The 21,567-nt window shown below is 43.5% G+C and overlaps 1 protein-coding gene across 1 annotated transcript in view; it reads left to right on the top strand.

The window, feature by feature from the left end:
* Positions 1 to 14,970, top strand: part of gli2a (GLI family zinc finger 2a) — a 105,976-nt gene extending 91,006 nt beyond the window's left edge. The window contains exons 9-14 of the mRNA XM_029711571.1: positions 147 to 278; positions 3,408 to 3,557; positions 4,555 to 4,719; positions 4,999 to 5,277; positions 8,235 to 8,583; positions 10,375 to 14,970. Of these exons, the coding sequence (XP_029567431.1) occupies positions 147 to 278; positions 3,408 to 3,557; positions 4,555 to 4,719; positions 4,999 to 5,277; positions 8,235 to 8,583; positions 10,375 to 12,722 (3,423 nt within the window). The 3' untranslated portion in view covers positions 12,723 to 14,970. The remainder of the gene's footprint in view (positions 1 to 146; positions 279 to 3,407; positions 3,558 to 4,554; positions 4,720 to 4,998; positions 5,278 to 8,234; positions 8,584 to 10,374) is intronic.
* The last annotated feature ends 6,597 nt before the right edge of the window (positions 14,971 to 21,567 follow it).

Raw genomic sequence — 21,567 nt, 5'->3', positions numbered from 1 at the left:
TAAGATGCAGATAAGCAAATGCAGAATAGTACAGTATAGTTGGTTATATACAGTACAAGCTATTGTCAACACACACACAAACTATGTGCTTGCATGCACATAAGACAGTCATGAACCCCTCTCTGACTGAGTCCTCTCGTCCACAGGAGCATGTCCTGGACCTGAGTGAGGAGCTGGACAAAGATGAGTGTAAGCAGGAGCCAGAGGCTGTCTACGAGACCAACTGTCACTGGGTCGGCTGCAGCAAGGAGTACGACACCCAGGACCAGCTCGTTCATGTGAGTAATTATTAAGTGATCTTTACTAACCACATAGAGTTAGGACATCTGTGAGTAGGGGCCTGCTGGTGCCTCTACAGTCAGGGGGTATGCCTGTGACTTTCAGTAGACAAAAACTTAAGGCAAGAGAGAGGCACACAGATACAGGAAGAAGTCTGAAAGACACCCTCCCATTTCCCCCTTTTTTTAATGTTCAAAATGGCCTCCTCTGCTCCTCATTAAAGCGTCAGTCCAGTCAGGTTTAAGATTTAACCAGTCAAGGCAATAGTAACTGATCCTTTCCTGTGGCGGACACGCGCAGGGTTAATGAGGCCTGTTGATTCCGACTGAGGAGACGGAGGTACTCTAACGCCCCTGCAGATGTGACCTCCAACCCCTGGCTCTCAGCCACCTCTGACCTCTGAACCATAGAGGCATGGCAGTAAATCCATCGTCATACTCAGAGCTCTGGAACTCTGTTCTATTCCTTTCCTCTCTAAGGAACCCCTGATGCAGCGCTCTCTACTCTACTCCAATAGGCTATGATTAACTGGGATTGTCAGTCCAGTACCCAGACTGGGAGTCTCTGAGCTGAGTCTGGAATGTTCTGAAGTCTCTAACTCCCAGTGTTACGGGTCAGGAGTGGATTCACCTTGGAGCCCCTTTCTCGACCCCTTTCCACCCTCCAGTCTGTCTTGACAAAGAAAGTCCAGGAGTTGAGCCACCTTAGAACCCCTCTTTCCCCCCTTTGCTCCCCTCTCCTCCCCCACCCTATCACTTCTCCCCCCTCGTCCTGCCACCCAGCCCCCCGGCCCCAGTCGTCCTGACAGAGGGCATGTCCAGACCAGCCCCAGTAAGTTCCAGGATCCATTCCCCCTACACTGCATCTCTGTCAGGGATTGAGGGGATTAGGGAACAAAGCTAGGGCCTGGTGGTGTGGGGTGTGGATGGACATGGTGAAGCAGAACACATACCACAACTCACTGGAATAATGGAATAAGAGAAAGGCAACAAGGAAGGAAAATTGAAAAATGAACAGTAAATGTCCATGTGTGTGAATGAGTCTCTTGTTACAGTAACTTCTAATTACATACCAACGTAGATGTAGACATCTGTAGATGTAATAACTGAGAGTCTGCTGCCAAGTATTTGATAGGACTTTATCCCTCCATCTACAGTACACACCCCCTGTACTGTAGTTCCAAGGTTTCACACAATGTTCTCACCAGTCATACAAGTGATATCACTCACCTTGACAAAAAATACACTCAATTATGGCGTAGAACTTCTAAGTTCTATTTACCCAAAGTAATCCTTCCCCAATAGCCCCAAATTATGGTTTCAGTATGGTATGAAGAGTACATGGCTGAAAATGGAAGCCTGCTGCAGGCCACACACTTCACTTGTTCATCCACTTTTCCTCTGAAAAGGAACTGGGCAGGATCAGGACTGTCAACCACTAACCCAGTCAGTGGGTGGATGGCTACATCCCAAATGGCACCCTATTCCCTATATAGTGCACTATTTTTGACCAGGGCCCCGGCTTGTGACAAAGTGGCCACATTAGTAGGGTATAGTGAGGGTAAAGGTCCCAAGGAAACAAAGTGGTTTGTCTGGCTGTGTGAATATTTTCCATGTGGTTGTTTGTGTATGTGTGCGTGTGGCTCAGTGGAAATGGAGGGATAGGCACTAAGCAGGGTAATCTTACCAAGTGGCCTTGCATGCCTATACAATACAGCAGAATGAGTCTTCCTGCCCTCCTGACCACACACACTTAAATGAAAGACAGGCAGTTCCTCTGAAACAAAAACTCTGTGTTTGATTCTCAGTTCGTTTTCTGTAATTTAATGAAATGTAACTCTAGACATTTCTGTCCAATCACTGTCATGTTTTTGAAACGCTCACGCAAAAATGGATGCATGTCTCCAAGGTCCTTTGACGATCTTTCAACCATGTCTGTGACGACTAACATTTTAAAATACCAACTCTAGTTCAGTTTGTACAGTACAGGCAGATAGTACAGACAGATAGTACAGACAGACAGACAGATAGTACAGACAGACAGATAGTACAGACAGACAGACAGACAGACAGACAGACAGACAGACAGACAGACAGACAGACAGACAGACAGACAGACAGACATCTCTAGGTAGAAAATAAAATCAACCATTCAAGCATGGACATCTCAGAGTAGTGTACACACGGTATGTTACACACCATTGGTTTCCTGATCAAAGCGAGAGAGAGAAGGAGATGTGTGTAAATCTCAGGTGTCAGGAAGACAAGTCAGGATTGTGTGTGTGTGCGTGTGTGTTTAACTATTCTTGAATAGTAAACAAACAAAGATTTGACCAACTGGGGACATTTTGTTAGTCCCCATAAGGTCAAATGTTATTTCTAGGGGGTTTAGGGTTAAGGTTAGAATTAGTGTTACGGTTAGAATTACGTTAGAGTTAGGGTTGGGGGCTAGGTTTAGTTTTAGGTTTTTGGGTTAGGGTAAGAGTAAGAGTACGGGTTAGGTTCAGGGTTAGGTGTTAGATAAAATAGGATTTTGAATAGAACTGAATTGTGTGTCCCCACAAGGTTAGCTGTGTGTGTGTGTGTGTGTGTGTGTGTGTGTGTGTGTGTGTGTGTGTGTGTGTGTGTGTGTGTGTGTGTGTGTGTGTGTGTGTGTGTGTGTGTGTGTGTGTGTGAGACGCAGGGCCTGACAAAACAGTCCCACCAATAACACATCACAACCCTTTGTCTACAACGTGACGAATGGAAACTTACTGTCAGCCTTGATGGATGGTGTTGTCACTCGTGGTCTGGCGTGGGGAAGGGAAGAAGGTTGTTCCACTCTGGTGGGAACTCCGAGAGGGATGGTTGGGAGGTCTGCTCTCACAAGCTATTTGCTGACTCAACGTCTCCTCCACACACACAACAACAACGACACACACACCATCCCACCTCAAATGAGCAGGAAGGGAACATTTTTAAAGACATAAACAAATCTGACAACTTGTTGATTGAGAATATCAGATCGTGAAACAGATGAGGTTCATGTCTATCTCCCAGACAGGTTGAGATACATGGATATGCCTGCTCTGTTTTACTTCCAAGTGTTTTATTCCCATGTAACCCCATGTTCCCCTGTTCTCTGTGCAGCATATCAACAATGACCACATCCATGGGGAGAAGAAGGAATTTGTGTGTCGCTGGGATGAGTGCTCGCGGGAACAGAAGCCCTTCAAGGCTCAGTACATGCTGGTGGTCCATATGAGGAGACACACTGGAGAGAAGCCACACAAATGCACAGTAAGAACTCCAACTCCCAACATGCACCTGGGAATGTACACATTCTCCCAATAAGTCCAGAGTCTTCTATAATAGGACACGGATAAGCCACTCACTTAACTATCTCTGCTTGTATCACACACATAAGTCCTACCTCTGGTTATGATTCTGCTTTGTGCACTATAATAACTATAGACCATAGCCTTAAAATGGTACTTTAGCTTCTCACCAGTAGAAATCCATCCACTCCACATAGAACAGTCTTCTGGGTCTTTACTAAGGGATTCATCTGTTGCACTGATTCACTCATGATAACATTTTTGTGTGTAGTTTCCTCAGCTTCAAAGCTCAATAATGAGGGCTTGTGAGTCCATTAAAAGAGAACTTCTGAGAAGAGAAGACTTCACAAGGCTGATTGACATGAGAGGAGGATGTTTGTTATTCAAGTGTAAAGAGAGGACTAGGGGTCCATGGGTCCTTATTAAGATCTACTCTACTGTATAGTTTAGTTGCTAAATCCCACATGCATCTCATTCACCCTAGCTATCTCCCTCTCTACCAAGTCTTGTGTTTTTGAAAGGGAGGATCTCAGCTCTTTTATGTCCACATTTGAGCTAATCTAGTTTGATCCCATCTCACACTCTCTGTCAATTACCCACAGTGCACAGTACAGCACACTCTGAAGGAATACCAAATCCTACCACCTAACAATGCATAGCATACCAAAGCTAAACACAGAACTGCTCAGCTGCTTTGTTTCAACAAAGTGTTCCATGATGTCTGGCGCTTTGCTTAAATAGTTCTAATAGTAATTTTTTTCTCAAAGAGCAAATCATTTTTGTGGTATATGTCAGTCTCTTTTAATAGTCATTTTCTCAAAGAGCAAATACTTTTGTGTGATGCATGTCAGAGTCTCTGAGGCTATTGCTAACGCAGACCGTTGTCTGTCTCTCTCTTCTCTCTCCCTCCCCCTTTCCATCAATCAATTTTTCCATCCATCCCTCCTCTCTCTCTCTAGTTTGAAGGATGCTGTAAGGCCTACTCTCGCCTGGAGAACCTGAAGACCCATCTGAGGTCTCACACAGGGGAGAAGCCTTACGTCTGTGAACACGAGGGCTGCAACAAAGCCTTCTCCAACGCCTCAGACAGAGCCAAGCACCAGAACAGAACTCACTCCAATGAGGTAACGCTTCTGTAGACACCCAACCATAGCCAATCAAATGAGAGACATACTGTGAACTACATCTATGTATTTACCCACTGCCATTATTTAAATCAACTAATGCACATTTAAGTTCATTGTGTTTACACTTTTCAAGGATGTTTATGTTCAATATGCAGTCAACTTATTCTCTGTTTTATTTGTGTTTTTGCATAATGTATTTTCAGAAGACAATGGATGAAAACAGTAATCAACTTTAACATCAGATAATAAGATATTATGTCAAATTATTCTTCCCAGAAACCCTACATCTGTAAGATCCCTGGGTGCACTAAGCGCTACACAGACCCCAGCTCTCTCAGGAAGCATGTGAAGACGGTTCACGGACCAGAGGCCCACGTCACGAAGAAACAACGTGGCGATGTGCCCCCCAGGGGTCCTCCTAAGGGGAATGGAGAGAACGAGGCAAACGCCAAACAGAGTGGTAGAGGGATGGATGGAAAAATGGAGGCCAACAGCACCATTAGAGGAGCAGAGGACTGCCTGCAGGTCAAGTCAATCAAGACTGAGAACTCAATAGTAAGACTGGATGTGACATTTTATTGTGTCATAGCAGATGCTTTTAACAAAGCATTGACTTTGACTATTGTCAAAATCCTATCATCTACTACTAACGACTTAATACTATAAATGCTAATCTTAACATTATCATTCATACATGTTCTATGTTATTTGAGTCTTGTGACGCAAATGCAAGCCTTTCACCATTTATCACATCACCGTTCACATGAACTGATCTGTGATACAACTGCTGATGGTCTATCCTCTTCTTAACCTAACTCACCTCTCTGGTCACTGCTTGAATGTGCTTCTCTTTCCTTAACACTTTCCCTATTGGACAGGCTTCACTGAGGTGAGCACCACCACTGTTTCTATTCCTTTCAATGCTTTTTAACACTGCATGTCAAGCCTGAGTCAACAGTCAATATATTTGAAATTCACTACTCTGTTCCTCCATGTATGAAGAACAGAGGACTTTCCAAGAGCTTCTGGTTTTAAAGTGTACACTAGCAACAGTTAGACGTTGTGATGTACTGTGAAATCTACCCAATGAGTTATACAGTGCCTTTGGAAAGTATTCAGACCCCTTGACTTTTTCCACAATTTGTTACATTACAGCCTTATTCTAAAATGGGTATAAAAAATATATAAATCCTCAGCAAGCTTGTAGCGTCATACCCAAGAAGACTCGAGGCAGTAATCGCTGCTGTCTTCTTGTCAAAGCGAAAACCAAGCCGAAGGAATTGTCCGTAGAGCTCCAAGACAGGACTGTGTCAAGGCACAGATCTGGGGAAGGGTACCAAAAAATGTCTGCAGCATTGAAGGTCCCGAAGAACACAGTGGCCTCCATAATTCTTAAATGGAAGAAGTTTGGAACCACCAAGATTCTTCCTAGAGATGGCTGCCCGGCCAAACTGAGCAATTGGGGGAGAAGGGCTTTGGTCAGGGAGGTGACCAAGAACCCAATGGTCACTCTGACAGAGCTCTAGAGTTCCTCTGTGGAGATGGGAGAACCTTCCAGAAGGACAACCATCTGTGCAGCACACCACCAATCAGGGCTTTATGGTAGAGTGGTCAGATGGAAGACACTCCTCAGTAAAAGGCACACGACAGCCCACTTGGAGTTTGCCAAAAGGCACCTAAAGACTCTCTCAGACCATGAGAAACAAGATTATCTGGTCTGATGAAACCAAGATTGAACTCTTTGTCCTGAATGCCAAGTATCCTGTCTGGAAGAAACCTGGCACCATCCCACGGTGAAGCATGGTGGTGGCAGTATCATGCTGTGGGGATATTTTCAGTGGCAGTGACTGGGAGACTAGTCAGAATCGAGGCAAAGATGAACAGAGAAAAGTACAGAGATATCCTTAATGAAAACCTGCTCCAGAGCGCTCAGGACCTCAGACTGGGGCGAAGGTTCACCTTCCAACAGGACAACAACCCTAAGCACACAGCCAAGACAATGCAAGTGTGGCTTCGGGACAAGTCTCTGAATGTCCCAGCCAGAGCCCAGACTTGAACCCTATCGAAAATCTCTGGCGATACCTGAAAATAGCTGTGCAGCAACGCTCCGCATCCCAACCTGACACAGCTTGAGAGTATCTGCAGAGGACAATGGGAGAAACTCCACAAATACAGGTTTGCCAAGCTTGTAGCGTCATACCCAAGAAGACTCGAGGCTGTAATCGCTGCCAAAGGTGCTTCAACAAAGTATTGAGTAAAGGGTCTGAATACTTATATAAATGTGATATTTCTTTTTTTTCAATTACAAATTAGCAAACATTTCTAAAAAACAGTTTTTGCTTTGTCATTATGGGGTATTGTGTTTAGATTGTTGAGGGGAAAAAACAATTTAATCAATTTTAGAATAAGGCTGTAACGTAACAAAATGTGGAAAATGTCACGAGGTCCAAATAGTTTTGAAGCCACCGTGCCTCCATCTTGGCACTCCCTCAACGTTGTAAGAAATATTTTAGAAGCTATAGAAATGCGTTTAATAATGTCAACAACAAAAAAATCCATGTTTATTCTATTGCACACACCTTAATGCTTACTTTTAAATTATGTTATGTGAGCTAAACATACAAATAAAAAATAAAAAAGATATAAAACATTTTTCTTAAAGTATAATTTTTTTGAAAGTACTAGTGTTACTGCCCCCACTACAACAGAACAATACTTAAATACATGTACATTTGTCCGTAAAACATTTAATTGAAATACTGTGGAATTCCATTCATTCCTATGGAGGACTGCTCTCCTGGGGAGTGCCAATATGGCCAACAGGTGGCTTCAAACCCTCTCATTGGCCAATACATAGCATCAGCATTCCAGGGTTTATATACTTTAAGGACCCCTTTGTACACACACACACACACACACACACACACACACACACACACACACACACACACACACACTTTATTCAGTTATATTCTTCTGTGGCCTAGAGATCTGACAGTAATGTCTATCAGGCCATGATAAAAGTAATTATCAAATTAATATTCAAACATTCCCGTTGACTGTTCAGCATGTGCGCCGAACAAATAGTTCCAGCAATCAAGCTGTGATCAAGACTCTTTCTACTTCAGTTTGTGTCAGAAATAACCACTGTCAACACTTGACTATGATGAGAATCACAGTATCCCCCGTCCCTCCACTAGACATGTTTCCTTTAGAAAAAAATCAAACAATTCTATGATAAATAAGATTATGAAACTATGGCTAGGCTAAATAATTAATTTAATTTGTGGTTTTGCAAAGTTTACCTAATTTATTAATCAGAATTTTGCAACTGTATTCCAGTATTTCATCTTTAAGCATATTTTTTATAATAACAATGCCCTGTCTGACAGTGATACCCGTTTCACACTATCATGCCAATCCGAACCAAATCGACTAGAGTAATGTGAAAAGCCCTTAATAGGCTTGATTTGGTGTCTAACCTGAACCACCTATCCTGTCCCCCTCTCCAGACGTACCAATCCAGCCCGGGCGGTCACTCGTCATGTAGCAGTGAGCCGTCGCCACTTGGCAGTGCCCACAACAATGACAGTGGAGTAGAGATGGCCCTGCACAGTGGGGGCAGCTTTGGGGACCTGAGTGCACTGGATGACCCTCCCATGGTGGACTCCTCCACCCTCTCCCCCCGCAACTCGGTGGGGGTGGGTCTTGGGCTTCATAAAGGGGGAGGAGTCACCATCAAGCTGGAGAACATCAAGAAGGAGAGGCTGAAGAATGTGAGGGACTCTTGTCCCTGGGCCAACTCTGGTCCTCAGGCACCTCAGGTCCGAAACACCAAGCTGCCTCCCATTCCTGCTGTTGGTAAGTGTGAAGTTCTATACTGGAACAATATAGTTTTTGATAACAACTGTTTTTAAGAACCTGCAATAATGCTGAAGGATTAGTAAATGATAATAAGGAAGAAAAAAATTATTGTGGAAAAAATATTGCACATCCATAATAGGAGAGATTGAGTTGAGAGGAATATGTGAAGAAGCCTTAGACACCTAGAAAGGGGGTTTGCCCTACAGTGGCTTGCGAAAGTATTCCCCCCCTTGGATTTTTCCTATTTTGTTGCCTTACAACCTGGAATTAAAATAGATTTGTATCATTTGACTTACACAACATGCCTACCACTTTGAAGATGCTAAATATTTTTTATTGTGAAGCTACCTTTTGCAGAAATTACAGCTGCAAGTCTCTTGGGGTATGTCTCTATAAGCTTGGCACATCTAGCCACTGGGATTTTTTCCCATTCTTCAAGGCAAAACTTCTCCAGCTCCTTCAAGTTGGATACGTTCCGCTGGTTTACAGCAATCTTTAAGTCATACCACAGATTCTCAATTGGATTGAGGTCTGGGCTTTGACTAGGCCATTCCAAGACATTTAAATGTTTCCCCTTAACCACTCAAGTGTTGCTTTAGCAGTATGCTTGGGGTCATTGTCCTGCTGGAAGGTGAACCTCCGTCCTAGTCTCAAATCTCTGGAACACTTAAACAGGTTTCCCGCAAGAATTTCCCTGTATTTAGCGACATCCATCATTCCTTCAATTCTGACCAGTTTCCCAGTCCCTGCCGATGAAAAAGATCCCCACAGCATCATGCTGTCACCACCATGCTTCACTGTGGGGATGGTGTTCTTGGGGTGATGAGAGGTGTTGGGTTTGCGCCAGACAAAGCGTTTTCCTTGATGGCCAAAAAGCTACATTTTAGTCTCATCTGACCAGAGCACCTTCTTCCATATGTTTGGGGAGTCTCCCACATGCCTTTTGGCAAACACCAAACGTGATTGCTTATTTATTTTCATTAAGCAATGGCTTTTTTCTGGCCACTCTTCCATAAAGCCCAGCTCTGTGGAGTGTACGGCTTAAAGTGGTCCTATGGACAGATACTCCAATCTCCGCTGTGAAGCTTTGCAGCTCCTTCAGGGTTATCTTTGGTCTCTTTGTTGCCTCTCTGATTAATGCCCTCCTTGCCTGGTCTGTGAGTTTTGGTGGGTGGCCCAATCTTGGTAGGTTTGTTGTGGTGCCATATTCTTTCAATTTTTTTATATTGTATTTAATGGTGCTCTGTGGGATGTTCAAAGTTTTGGATATTTTTTTATAACCCAACCCTGATCTGTAATTCTCCACAACTTTGTCCCTGACCTGTTTGGAGAGCTCCTTGGTCTTCATGGTGCCGCTTGCTTGGTGGTGCCCTTTGCTTAGTGGTGTTGTAGACTCTGGGGCCTTTCAGAACAGGTGTATATATACTAAGATCATGTGACACTTAGATTGCACACAGGTGGACTTCATTTAACTAATTATGTGACTTATGAAGGTAATTGGTTGCACCAGCTCTTATTGAAGGGCTTCACAGCAAAGAGGGTTAATACATATGCACGCACCACTTTTCAGTTTTTAATTTTTTTAATTTTTTTTTAAACAAGTAATTTTTTTCATTTCACTTCACCAATTTGGACTATTTTGTGTATGTCCATTACATGAAATCCAAATAAAAATCTATTTAAATTACAGGTTGTAATGCAACAAAATAGGAAAAATGCCAAGGGGGATGAATACTTTTACAAGGCACTGTATATGTTATAATGTGGTTCCTTTTGTTGGTTCCTCAGGTTCCCTTCTGGAAAACTCTAATATGATCGCTCCACCCGGGCCCTACCCTGGTCAGCGTCTTGGTGACCTGTCGTCATGTGAGGTGACCATGCTGAACCAGCTAAACGAACAGGGCCGCCGGGACAGCAACACCAGCACTGCCAGCTCAGCCTACATCAGCCGGCGCTCCTCTGGCATCTCCCCCTGCTACTCCAGCCGCCGCTCCTCCGAAGCCTCGCAGTTCAGCAACCGCCACAACAACATCAGCTCAGCCGACTCCTACGACCCCATCTCCACAGACCTGTCCCGTAGATCCAGCGAGGCCAGCCAGTGTGGAGGTGGAAACCTCTCTAGTTTGCTCAGCCTCACCCCTGCCCAGCACTACCATCTCAAGGCCAAGTACGCTGCTGCAATAGGGGGAGCTCCACCTACACCTCTGCCCAACATGGAGCGTATGAGCCTCAGGACCAGGATGGCCCTGTACGGGGACCACTCCCAAGAAAGAGAGAGCTTATCCCACTGTCAGCTGTTCCACCCACCTACCGCAGCAGTTCCCAGACGCTGCAGCGACATCGGCTACAGTAGCTATAGTATGATGCCCCACGAGGTCCCTGGGAACCTTCCCCGGCGAGCCAGCGACCCCGTCCGCAGACCTACCCTAGACCCACTGTCCCTTCCACGAGTCCAACGCTACAACAGCATGAACAGTATGAACCCCAACAGTGTGATGCCTCCTCCCTCTGCCGACCGCCGGGGCCTGGCCATGCAGAGCTACACGCGATCCGACGGAAGCCTGCACCACCACCCCTTCGCCCCACGGCCCCCCAGCATCTCAGAGAACGTGGTGATGGAGACCATGGCCGTGGACGGGCTGGACCATGCAGGAGATGAGGACATGGTGCTGCCTGATGATGTCATACAGTACCTCAGGTCTCAGAACACTGGCCCCGGCCAATCAGCAGGCCCCGCCGACTACGCCAACAGCCAATCACAAGGCGGCTTTCAGGTCCAGGGGAATATGACCTCCTCCCAACAGCAGTTCTATGGGCAGAGGAGGATGGCAATGGTGGATGCCAACATGCCCCTGTCTGGGTCAGGCCAGGCTCCCCTACCCCCCTACCAGATGAGCCCTGGGTCTGGCTCCCAGCAGCAGCAGTACCCAGCCTCTCACAGATTGAACAACAAGAACAACATGCCAGTCCAGTGGAACGAGGTCAGCTCAGGGACTGTGGATGCTACAGCCACCTCCAGACTCACCAAGCAGAACCTCCTCAGAAACAACAACCTGGCCATGGTCCAGCAGAGACAGAACTTTGGGCATTTCCAGGGTAGAATGGGTAGTAACAGTAACCAGCAGGTGATGCCCATGAACCAGAATATGGCGCTACAAGGCTACACCCAGAGAAGCAACTCCCAGTGGATCAACTCTGTCCAACAGCAACAAAGGCAGCCATGCAGCATGAACTATCCTGAGCAGATGAGTCCCCAGCAAGGATATGGCCAAGAGATCATCCCTGTCCCCAACTCTGGATCTGGGAATGGCAGCCTACGACCCAACTTTAATGGCATGGCACTGCCCAACGGCAGGGTGATGGCTACACACACCAATCCTGATACGCAGATCTACAGGTCAAGGACTCAGGTTGAAAGCTATGTCCCCCACATGATTCAGGTTGACCAGCAGAACTACAGTATTTCTTCTCAGCAGCAAGACGTCAATACTGGGAACAGAGCTGGAATGCAGCCCAGGCCTCCCATGGAGCCCAAGTCTATGAGCAGTAGACAACACTCAGGGTCCAGAAGTATGATGCAGCAGAACCGTTTCCCTCAGTCTGACTTACATCACAACACCAATGAGGCCAGTCCAAAGAGGCCGGGTGGCACCGCAGCACATACCGGCGGACATAACAGAGACTCAAACTCCAATGCTTCAATGTTTTATGCTGGCCAGATACAGATGTTTGAACCCAATAACAACCACAATGTGAGCTTCAACTCCCCCATGTCGCCCTTCATGGGCCAGACTCCGGGAGGCACCACTGTTACCATGGCATCTCCAGGGGTCAACCAGGTCACCAGCACCGTTGACTCATCCGGCTCCTCTGGATCGATCTCTGGCGTGGAGCATGCCCAGATCGACTTTGACGCCATGTTGGATGATGGAGACCACTCCAGCCTGATGTCAGGGACCCTCAGCCCCGGACTCCTCACCAGCCTGTCCCAGAATTCCTCAAGGCTTACCACCCCCCGTAACTCTGTGACCCTGGCCTCTGTGCCAGCAGGAATCGGTAATATGGCCATCGGAGACATGAGCTCCATGTTGACCACCCTGGCTGAGGAGAGCAAGTTCCTCAACATGATGAGCTAAGGCCTTGGCTGTGTCACAATAATCTCTCCTTTCTCCCGAACTGTGCACTTGTTAACTTTCCTTCTTGGATTTGAAAGAAAATGTACGGAAACTCCCTCTAGCCTAGCCCATGCCCCACCAATCCAATGCTTTTCATTTTGTGGGGAGTAGGGAAAGAGTGCACACTTCGGAAGGAAAGAAAGATTATTGGGATGCCCCATTGTGTATTCAGACCATTTCAAGGAAAAATGTACTATAAAAGCACTGATTATATGTAACAATACCTTATGGAAATAGTTACTCTTCAGGAGCATGTCGATCTCCGCTGGCCTGTATAGAGACTTCGCTTATCCAGTAATATGTCATATTTGCTCAAGTACATTTTAAGTAGTGTTTGTGTTGAGAAAGTAAGTATAGTAAAGACATAAGGAACATTTTAAAGACATAAGGAGCATTATCACTGTTTTGAAAAGCCATACTTTGTATCTACGAATAAGAATAGACCAGGGTATAAAAATACATCAGCAAATATGTGTCCATTGCTCCGTATTTGTTGATGTTTGTTACTCTTTAAAAAGCAGTGCACTGAAAGCAGTTCACGAAGTGCCTTGCTAAATAGATCATGTTTGAGTAATATGTGAATTCATGAAACATACATACATGTAACGATGTTGCCAGGTAAAAAGGCATATGGAAATATTAGAATAATTTTCTCAGTACGACCTTTGATCATGTTTATAGATATACTGTATGGTACGTGCTTTAAATTATGTTAAAGAGACTTGATTATTGCAAGCTAAGTACAATATGATGCAACTATAGAACATTGTGATGCTACATTGTTAACATCCATCCATGTATAGAGGAGCTTGCAGTGGAACAGAATCCCATGCAAAGCTAGAGCCGGTTTTCGTGGACCCAGATTAAGCCCAATGAAGGACTAAAAACCATGCTGAGTGGAGACTCTCAATTGAAAGTGATTTTTAGTCCAGGACTATACTTAATCTGTGTATGTGAAACCAGCCCCTAGTGTGCAGGAGATGGCCACTTGTCATACTGTATAAAATATCTTCCAAGTGCCCTCCAGAAGCTGTACAGTAACCCTCTAAGGACCCTCCTCTTTGTGAGACTGACTGTATGATAAAAAAGGACAGAGATCTGCCTCAGTGTAAATCAGTCTGTGGAGACACGCTAACCTGGACTCGGGGGTAGACGTAGCATAGTAAATTTAAATACGGGACACTCCTATTAGTATGATATGTTACGTTTCGTATGTTATGTATTAATTTGTGGATGCCCATCATCCATTTCGGATGGTATGTTATGAATTGCAATTCTTACAATATTTAACGAATTGCAATTCGTTCAATATGTTACAAATTTGCTAAACATATGATATGTTACGAATTCCAATTTGTTGGGCTTAGCTAGGTGGTAAGGTGGCTAATGCTAACGTTAGCTGGGTGGCCAATGTTAGCTAGACTAGGGGTTAAGGTTAGCAGTTGGATTAAAGGATTAGGATTAGGGGAAGGTTTAGCTAACATGCTAAGTAGTTGCAAAGTAGCTAAAAGTAGTAGGTAGTTGCAAAGTTGCCAAAATGCTAAAGTTGTGAGATTCGAACACTCAACCTTTAGGTTTCTAAACGTTTGTGTTATATGCCTACCCATCCACCCTGACCAAACACCCTACTTTAATTTTTGCCTTAAGTAACCTTCTCTCTTATGTAACCAATCCAAACTAAACATATCCTAATTTGAGTATCCCTGATTTACGTTTACTATGTTACGTCTAGTCTATTAGACCAGGCTGTACACACAAACCCTGTGCCTGTCTAGGATGTATCAGATCTCTGAAGGAATATGCTAGTACTCCATGTGTACTCGGTGGACATGATTACACACTAATTTGTGGATTCATTACCCCTCCCTACTCACTGAGCTAGACATGGACTATATGGAGAATCAAATAAGGGATGAATTACTTTGATTACAAATCATATCAAGAACAATGATACACCGCAACCTCCTCAGTTTTTATTTTAGTTTGCTTGCTGGAATTAAAGTAGCCTTAACGTATGTACAGGTATGCCGCCCATCCATTCTACTATGCTGTGTGTGTGTGTGTGTGTGTGTGTGTGTGTGTGTGTGTGTGTGTGTGTGTGTGTGTGTGTGTGTGTGTGTGTGTGTGTGTGTGTGTGTGCGTGTGCGTGTTGTATATAGCTTTTGTACATTTCAAATACAGTATCTCAGTTTTTTCTGTTTCAACCAAAGTGCTGTGTCGTGTCTCCTTTGAAATCACATGGTCTCGTCCCTCTGGGACACATGAAAGCAAAGAGTCGTTATTCAAACTCTTCAGCACACACCCTAATGAATTCTAGACACCATGAAAACCATCCTCATGTCAAAGAATTCATCTTGATCAAAAATACACTGGACGTGTCGGAGATTATATTTTTCATATTTTTTTCCTACATCATGTTTACACCGTGAAGAGAGCAGAGTTCACCTGTTCAACAAGTTGAGGGGATCCTACCCATAGAATTGCATAGGATCTTTATGATTCTACCCTCTTAACACTGCCCATATATTTCATATCATACATCATTTTTTCCTGGTCATTTATACCCACAAACCTTTTACTGTTTATAGCTAATATTTGTGTTAGCTGATGTAAAAAAAATATGCATTTGCTGTTGGAAAAAGCTAGCTACAGCATTTGATGCTTATCGGTAAACGATGCCTAATGTTCACTTAGTTCACGTTTTGAAGGGTAATTTTATCATAGATGAAGGTGAGTGGTGGTTAAAAAGAAAAATATAAGAACATAATAAGTTACTAGTAAATAATGTTGGGCAAACTTTTTTTCTTTGTTCCCTTCTCTTTCATACATTCACAAAACATATTTACTTAAACAGGCTCCATAGATATGTATCTAATGAGGCTTTTACAGTTAGTTTTTTTACAACGTTGGCGAGGGCAAATATTCTACCTCTGAAAACCCAGACCAAAAAGGATCCTCCGAAAACACAAAACACATAAAGAGCCGTTTCTAAAGTTAGCTGGCATGTTGTCCAAAATCGACAGTGGCAGGCGGGCTCTGAGGAAAGGTTTTTCAGGAATCACATAAAATGCACCAGTGGAGAAAGATAAAAAGAAAGACAGACAGAAATAAAGGGAGAAGGAAAAAGAGGGAGGAGAAAAAGAGTGTGTGTTGAAGGAGAGCCAGAGAGAGGGGGCTGTAAAAGGGATGACGCGTGGAGAAAGTGTAAAGAAAGGGGGAACAAATGATTTTACTCTGACAGGCAGCGGAACTCTGCTGAGGATCCTTTTGATGTTTGTCACTGATTGCTCTTGCCACTGGAATTCCTTATTCTCTCAGAGAAAAGAAGGGAGCAAAATAGCCCGGGGTAAGAAGGGATCTCAGAGAACAAGATGTTAACACGGGAGCCAAGATGATATGTAATGGACAAGGCACTAACTAATTAGACAGAACACAAACGAGGTGATACAAGACTCAGAGAGAGGGAGAACTGAAGATCCAAAGAGATGGCCTGCCTGGCCTGGCATGCAGTCTCAGAGCATCACATTCTAGAATAGTGTTCTCCATGCTGCTTGGTCCCATGGTTCCAGTGATTCCACACAGAGATGCAGTTTTCTAAGAACAGGGAGTGAGGGGGCTGTGATCTCTGACTTTCTCTGTCCCTCTCTCTCTCTCTCTATCTATAACCCCTCTCCACTCAGCTGTCCCCTAGTTGGTAGACTCTGGGCAGCTGGAAGAAGGAGAGAAAAAGAGAGGGGAGGGAGGGCAGGGCTTTTAGCTGCTGAGGGAATGCATGAAACAATGCCACCAGACATTACAATTCACACTAGGTTCAGAGGCCTCACATTTTTTTTTATCTCAAGACATTTCCCTTTGTGCATAAGTGTCCTTAGTGATTTATGTTGCTGGCAAAAGTCCACTAAGTAAGCACCTCTTCCTATCCTCATCCTCTCACATGTCAAGATCCACTGCTTTAATAGTAAGCCATTTTCATCAGCTCTCAAAATCCTCCCACTTTCTAATGGTATAAGGGAATCACGTTACTAAGCAGTTAAACTGAACTCAGTCGGGTGTAAACAATAGATCATTGCTTGTGGGGCGGAGTGAGTTAATTAGCTCACCATAATACAAATAAATCCACCAGGAGAACTGCATTTGTTGTTGAAAGAGACAATGATAAGCCTAAGAACAATGTCCCACACAATGTTTGATCTGTTGGCTATCTATATATTTATAGATATAAATGGATAGAATATATATATGCAATGCATTTGGTTAGTAATAAGTTCCCTTGACTTTTTCACATTTTGTTACGTTACAGTCTTATTCTAAAATGGATTCAATAAAAACATTTCCACACGATACCCCATAATGACCAAGCGAAAACAGGTTTTTAAAATAAATATGATTTAAAAAAAAAAAAACAGAAATATCTTATTTACAGAAGTATTCAGACCCTTTGCCATGAGACTTGAAATTGAGCTTAGGTGCATCCTGTTTCCATTGATCATCCTTGAGATGTTTATATAACTTGATTGGAGTCCACCTGTGGTAAATTAAATTGATTGGACATGATTTATATAAGGTCCCACAGTTGACAGTGCATGTCAGAGCAAAAAACAAGCCATGAGGTCGAAGGAATTGTCCGTAGAGCTCCGAGACAGGATTATGTTGAGGCACAGATCTGGGAAAGGGTACCAAAACATTTCTGCAGCATTGAAGGTCCCCAAGAACACAATGGCCTCCATCATTCTTAAATGAAATAAGTTTGGAACCACCAAGACTCTTCCTAGAGCTGTCCACCCAGCCAAACTGAGAAATCGATTTGAAAAAGGCACATGTGACTCAATAAAAGGTACATGACAGCCAGCTTGGAGTTTGCCAAAAGGCACCTAAAGGACTCTCAGACCATGAGAAACAAGATTCTCTGGTCTGATGAAACCAAGAGGGAACTCTTTGGCCTGAAGGAAACCTGGCACCATCCCTACGGTGAAGCATGGTGGTGGCAGCATCATGCTGTGGGGATGTTTTTTAGCGGCAGGAACTGGGTGGGTAGTCAGGATCGAGGGAAAGAGGAATGGAGCAAAGTACAGAGAGATCATTGATGAAAACCTGCTCCAGAATGCTCAGGACCTCAGACTGGGGCGAAGGTTCACCTTCCAACAGGACAACAACCCTAAGCACACAGCCAAGACAACGTAGTAGTCTCTGAAAGTACTTGAGTGGCCCAGCCAGAGCCCGGACTTGAACCTGAACAAATATCTCTGGCGATACCTGAAAATAGCTGTGCAGCGACGCTCCCAATCCAACCTGACAGAGCTTGAGAGTATCTGCAGAGAATAATGGGAGAAATTCCCCAAATACAGGTGTGCCAAGCTTGTAGCGTCATACCCAAGAAGACACAAGGCTGTGATATTTGTTTTTTTAGTTTTTATAATTTGCTAAAATTTCCAAAAAACAGTTTTTGCTTTGTCATTATGGGGTATTGTGTGTAGATTGATGAGGGAAGTGCATTTTAGAATAAGGCAGTAATGTAACAAAATGTGGTAAAAGTCAAGGGGTCTGAATACTTTGCGAATGCACAATGTGTATATACAGTACCAGTCAAAGGTTTGGACATACCTACTCATTCAAGGGTTTTTCTTTATTTCTACAATTTGTTTTACATTGTAGAATAATAGTGAAGACATCAAAACTATGAAATAACACACATGGGATTTGTTAAACGAAACAAAATATATTTAATATTTTAGATTCTTCAAAGTAGCCAACCTTTTCCTTGATGACAGCTTTGCAAACTCTTGGCATTCTCTCAACCAGCTTCATGAGGAATGCTTTTCCAATGGTCTTGAAGGAGTTCCCACATATGCTGAGCACTTGTTGGCTGCTTTTCCGTCACTCTGCGGTCCAACTCATCCCAAACCATCTCAATTGGGTTGAGGTCGGGTGATTGTGGAGGCCAGGTCATCTGATGCAGCACTCCATCACTCTCCTTGGTCAAATAGCCCTGACACAGCCTAGAGGTGTGTTGGGTCATTTTCCTGTTGAAAAACAAATTATGTTCTAAGCGCAAACCAGATGGGATGGGGTATCGCTGCAAAATGCTGTGGTAGCCATGCTGGTTAAGTGTGAATTCAATTCTAAATAAATCACAGATAGTGTCACCAGCAAGGCACCCACATACATCACACCTCCTCCATTCTTCACGGTGGGAACCACACATGTGGAGATCATCCGTTCACCTACTCTGCGTCTCACAAAGACACGGCGATTAGAACCAAAAATCTCAAATTTGGACTCATCAGACCAAAGGACAGATTTCCACCGGTCTAATGTCCATTGCTCTGGTTCCTTGGAACAAGCAAGTCTCTTCTTCTTATTGGTGTCCTTTAGTAATGGTTTCTTTGCAGCAATTCGACCATGAAGGCCTGATTCACGCAGTCTCCTCTGAACAGTTGATGTTGAGATGTGTCTGTTACTTGAATTCTGTGAAGCATTTATTTGGGCTGCAATTTCTGAGGCTGGTAACTCTAATGAACTTATCCTCTGCAGCAGAGGTAACTCTGGGTCTTCCATTCCTGTGGCGGTCCTCATGAGAGCCAATTTCATAATAACACTTGATGGTTTTTTGACTGCACTTGAAGAAACTTTCAAAGTTCTTGACATGTTCTGGCTTGACTGACCTTCATGTCTTAAAGTAATGATGGAGTGTTGTTTCTCTTTGCTTATTTGAGCTGTTCTTGCCATCATATGGACTTGGTATTTTTCCAAATAAGGCTATCTTCTGTATACCACCCCTACCTTGTAACAACACAACTGTTTGTCTCAAACACATTAACGCATTAAGAAGGAAAGAAATTCTACAAATTAACTTTTAAAAAGGTACACCTGTTAATTGAAATGCATTCCAGGTGACTACTTCATGAAGCTGGTTGAGAGAATGCCAAGATTCTGCAAAGCTGTTATCAAGGCAAAGGATGGCTACTTTTAAGAATCTCAAATATAAATAATATTTTGATTTGTTTAACACTTTTTTGGTTATTATGATTCCATATGTGTCATTTCATAGTTTTGATGTCTTCACTATTATTCTACAATATATAAAGTAGTACAAATAAAGAAAACTCTTGAATGAGTAGGTGTGTTAAAACTTTGACTGGTACTGTATATGGATGTGTCAAATGTATCATTTGAAAAGTTATTTATTAAAAATGTAGTTATTTGACTACTACTACTTATTTCTCTGAGAGTGAGGCGTATATATAGTGTTTTGCAATAAAACATGATCATTTGTCTTTCTGAAATGAAACCATCAAGTGATAGACGTCAAACAAATACGTATGTCATTGAACAACCCCATGCCATGATTAGGTGGTGAAAAAAACACACCAATCTCTTTTAGAAGTTCTTTAAACAATAAAAGCTCATTCTGAAAATGGATATAGAGCGTTTTGGAATGAAACTCTTCATATCTACACAAGACCACTAATCATGCAATTTTATACATCCATTACTGAAACATTAGATAGCACACACAAAAAGAAAGGAGATCAAACGAGGCTGTACACTCAGAGAGTGAATGAGAGTGGATGAAAGAATCTCATTCTATTTTTAGAAACAACACATTTCACATTTGACCCAAGAGGGCAGGTCATCATAATAAAGTGATGGGACTGGGGCCCTCTTTCTATCTTTATCTCTCCATCTCTCTCTCTCTCTCTGTTTCCCTCTCTGTTTTTCTCTTTCTCTCCCTCTCTTTCTTTCTCTCACTCTCATCAAAATCTTCCTGTACACAGCCCAGTCCATTGAGATCAGAGGGACGTGACCTGCGTCAAGGGGCACCTTCTACACCAAAGGGGCCTTGGCCTATCACCCAAGCCTCCAGGCAGTAGCCTATGCAACACTATATAGCTCAATCTGACACCATATGTTATCACCCTAGTCTCAGCCCAGAGGATGTGCACGCTCCTCCATGAAGGACTGCATTGTAGCCTGACTCTGGGTAGATACCATAGAGAAACAGGACTTTGCTATGATCTGTGACCTTTCATATATACGCTGCTACTGTGACGAAGCACTGGAGAGGTCAATGGCTACAAGGGGGCAAGAGCTGTGTGGGCTGTTAAAGAAGAATGCATTTGTGAATGGGGTTTGGGTTGAGGGCAGAGGATTGCTGATTGAAGACTTCTGTGCGCGAGAGTGAGAGGTAAGGAAGAGGCGAGAATGGATGACCCTGTTCGAGCCCTAGCTGGTCTGGGAGGCTCATAGTTCCTTTTTTATGTTTATAATGTATTTCCCTTTCCTGTTGTAATTGGCCTTTGGGATGGATACACCCATCACCACTCCACCCCTGACCACTCCACCCACATAATTTTCCTCCGGAAATTGCTGTTGTAAGGACTTTATAACTTAAGAAAGTGTAAGATTTTTTTTTTTATCATTATGTATGGAAACCTCAACTTTTAAAAGTTTAATTGAGCCAAACATTCTGTTTTAATAATTGTTTTATAATCTGAAAGTCGAGGGGGAGTTCAATTGGCAAAAAATTATCTGAGCAAAGAGTTATAAAACGATCAAGTTTAGTACTGTAAGTAGAGACAGTTCAGTTTTGGCTAACGTTCTACTGGTTTGGCTCACTTGTGTCTTTCTTTACCCAGGCCACTAACCCAAGAACCTACCTTAAACCTCCCTTTAACTATAAAAACCCTCTAATTTCCCTGTTTTTACTTCTGGGGGAATCACACTAATAGGCTGAGCGGTGTCCACCCAAACCCTGACCCTGTGACCTCCTAGTTCTGGGACTGAGAAACAGACCTAAACTAGGGAT

The sequence above is a fragment of the Salmo trutta genome, chromosome 24 (genome assembly GCF_901001165.1).
Source record: "Salmo trutta chromosome 24, fSalTru1.1, whole genome shotgun sequence".
Taxonomy (NCBI): Eukaryota; Metazoa; Chordata; class Actinopteri; order Salmoniformes; family Salmonidae; genus Salmo; species Salmo trutta.
Note: the sequence above shows the minus strand (reverse complement) of the source record. Positions and strands in the feature narration are given on the sequence as shown.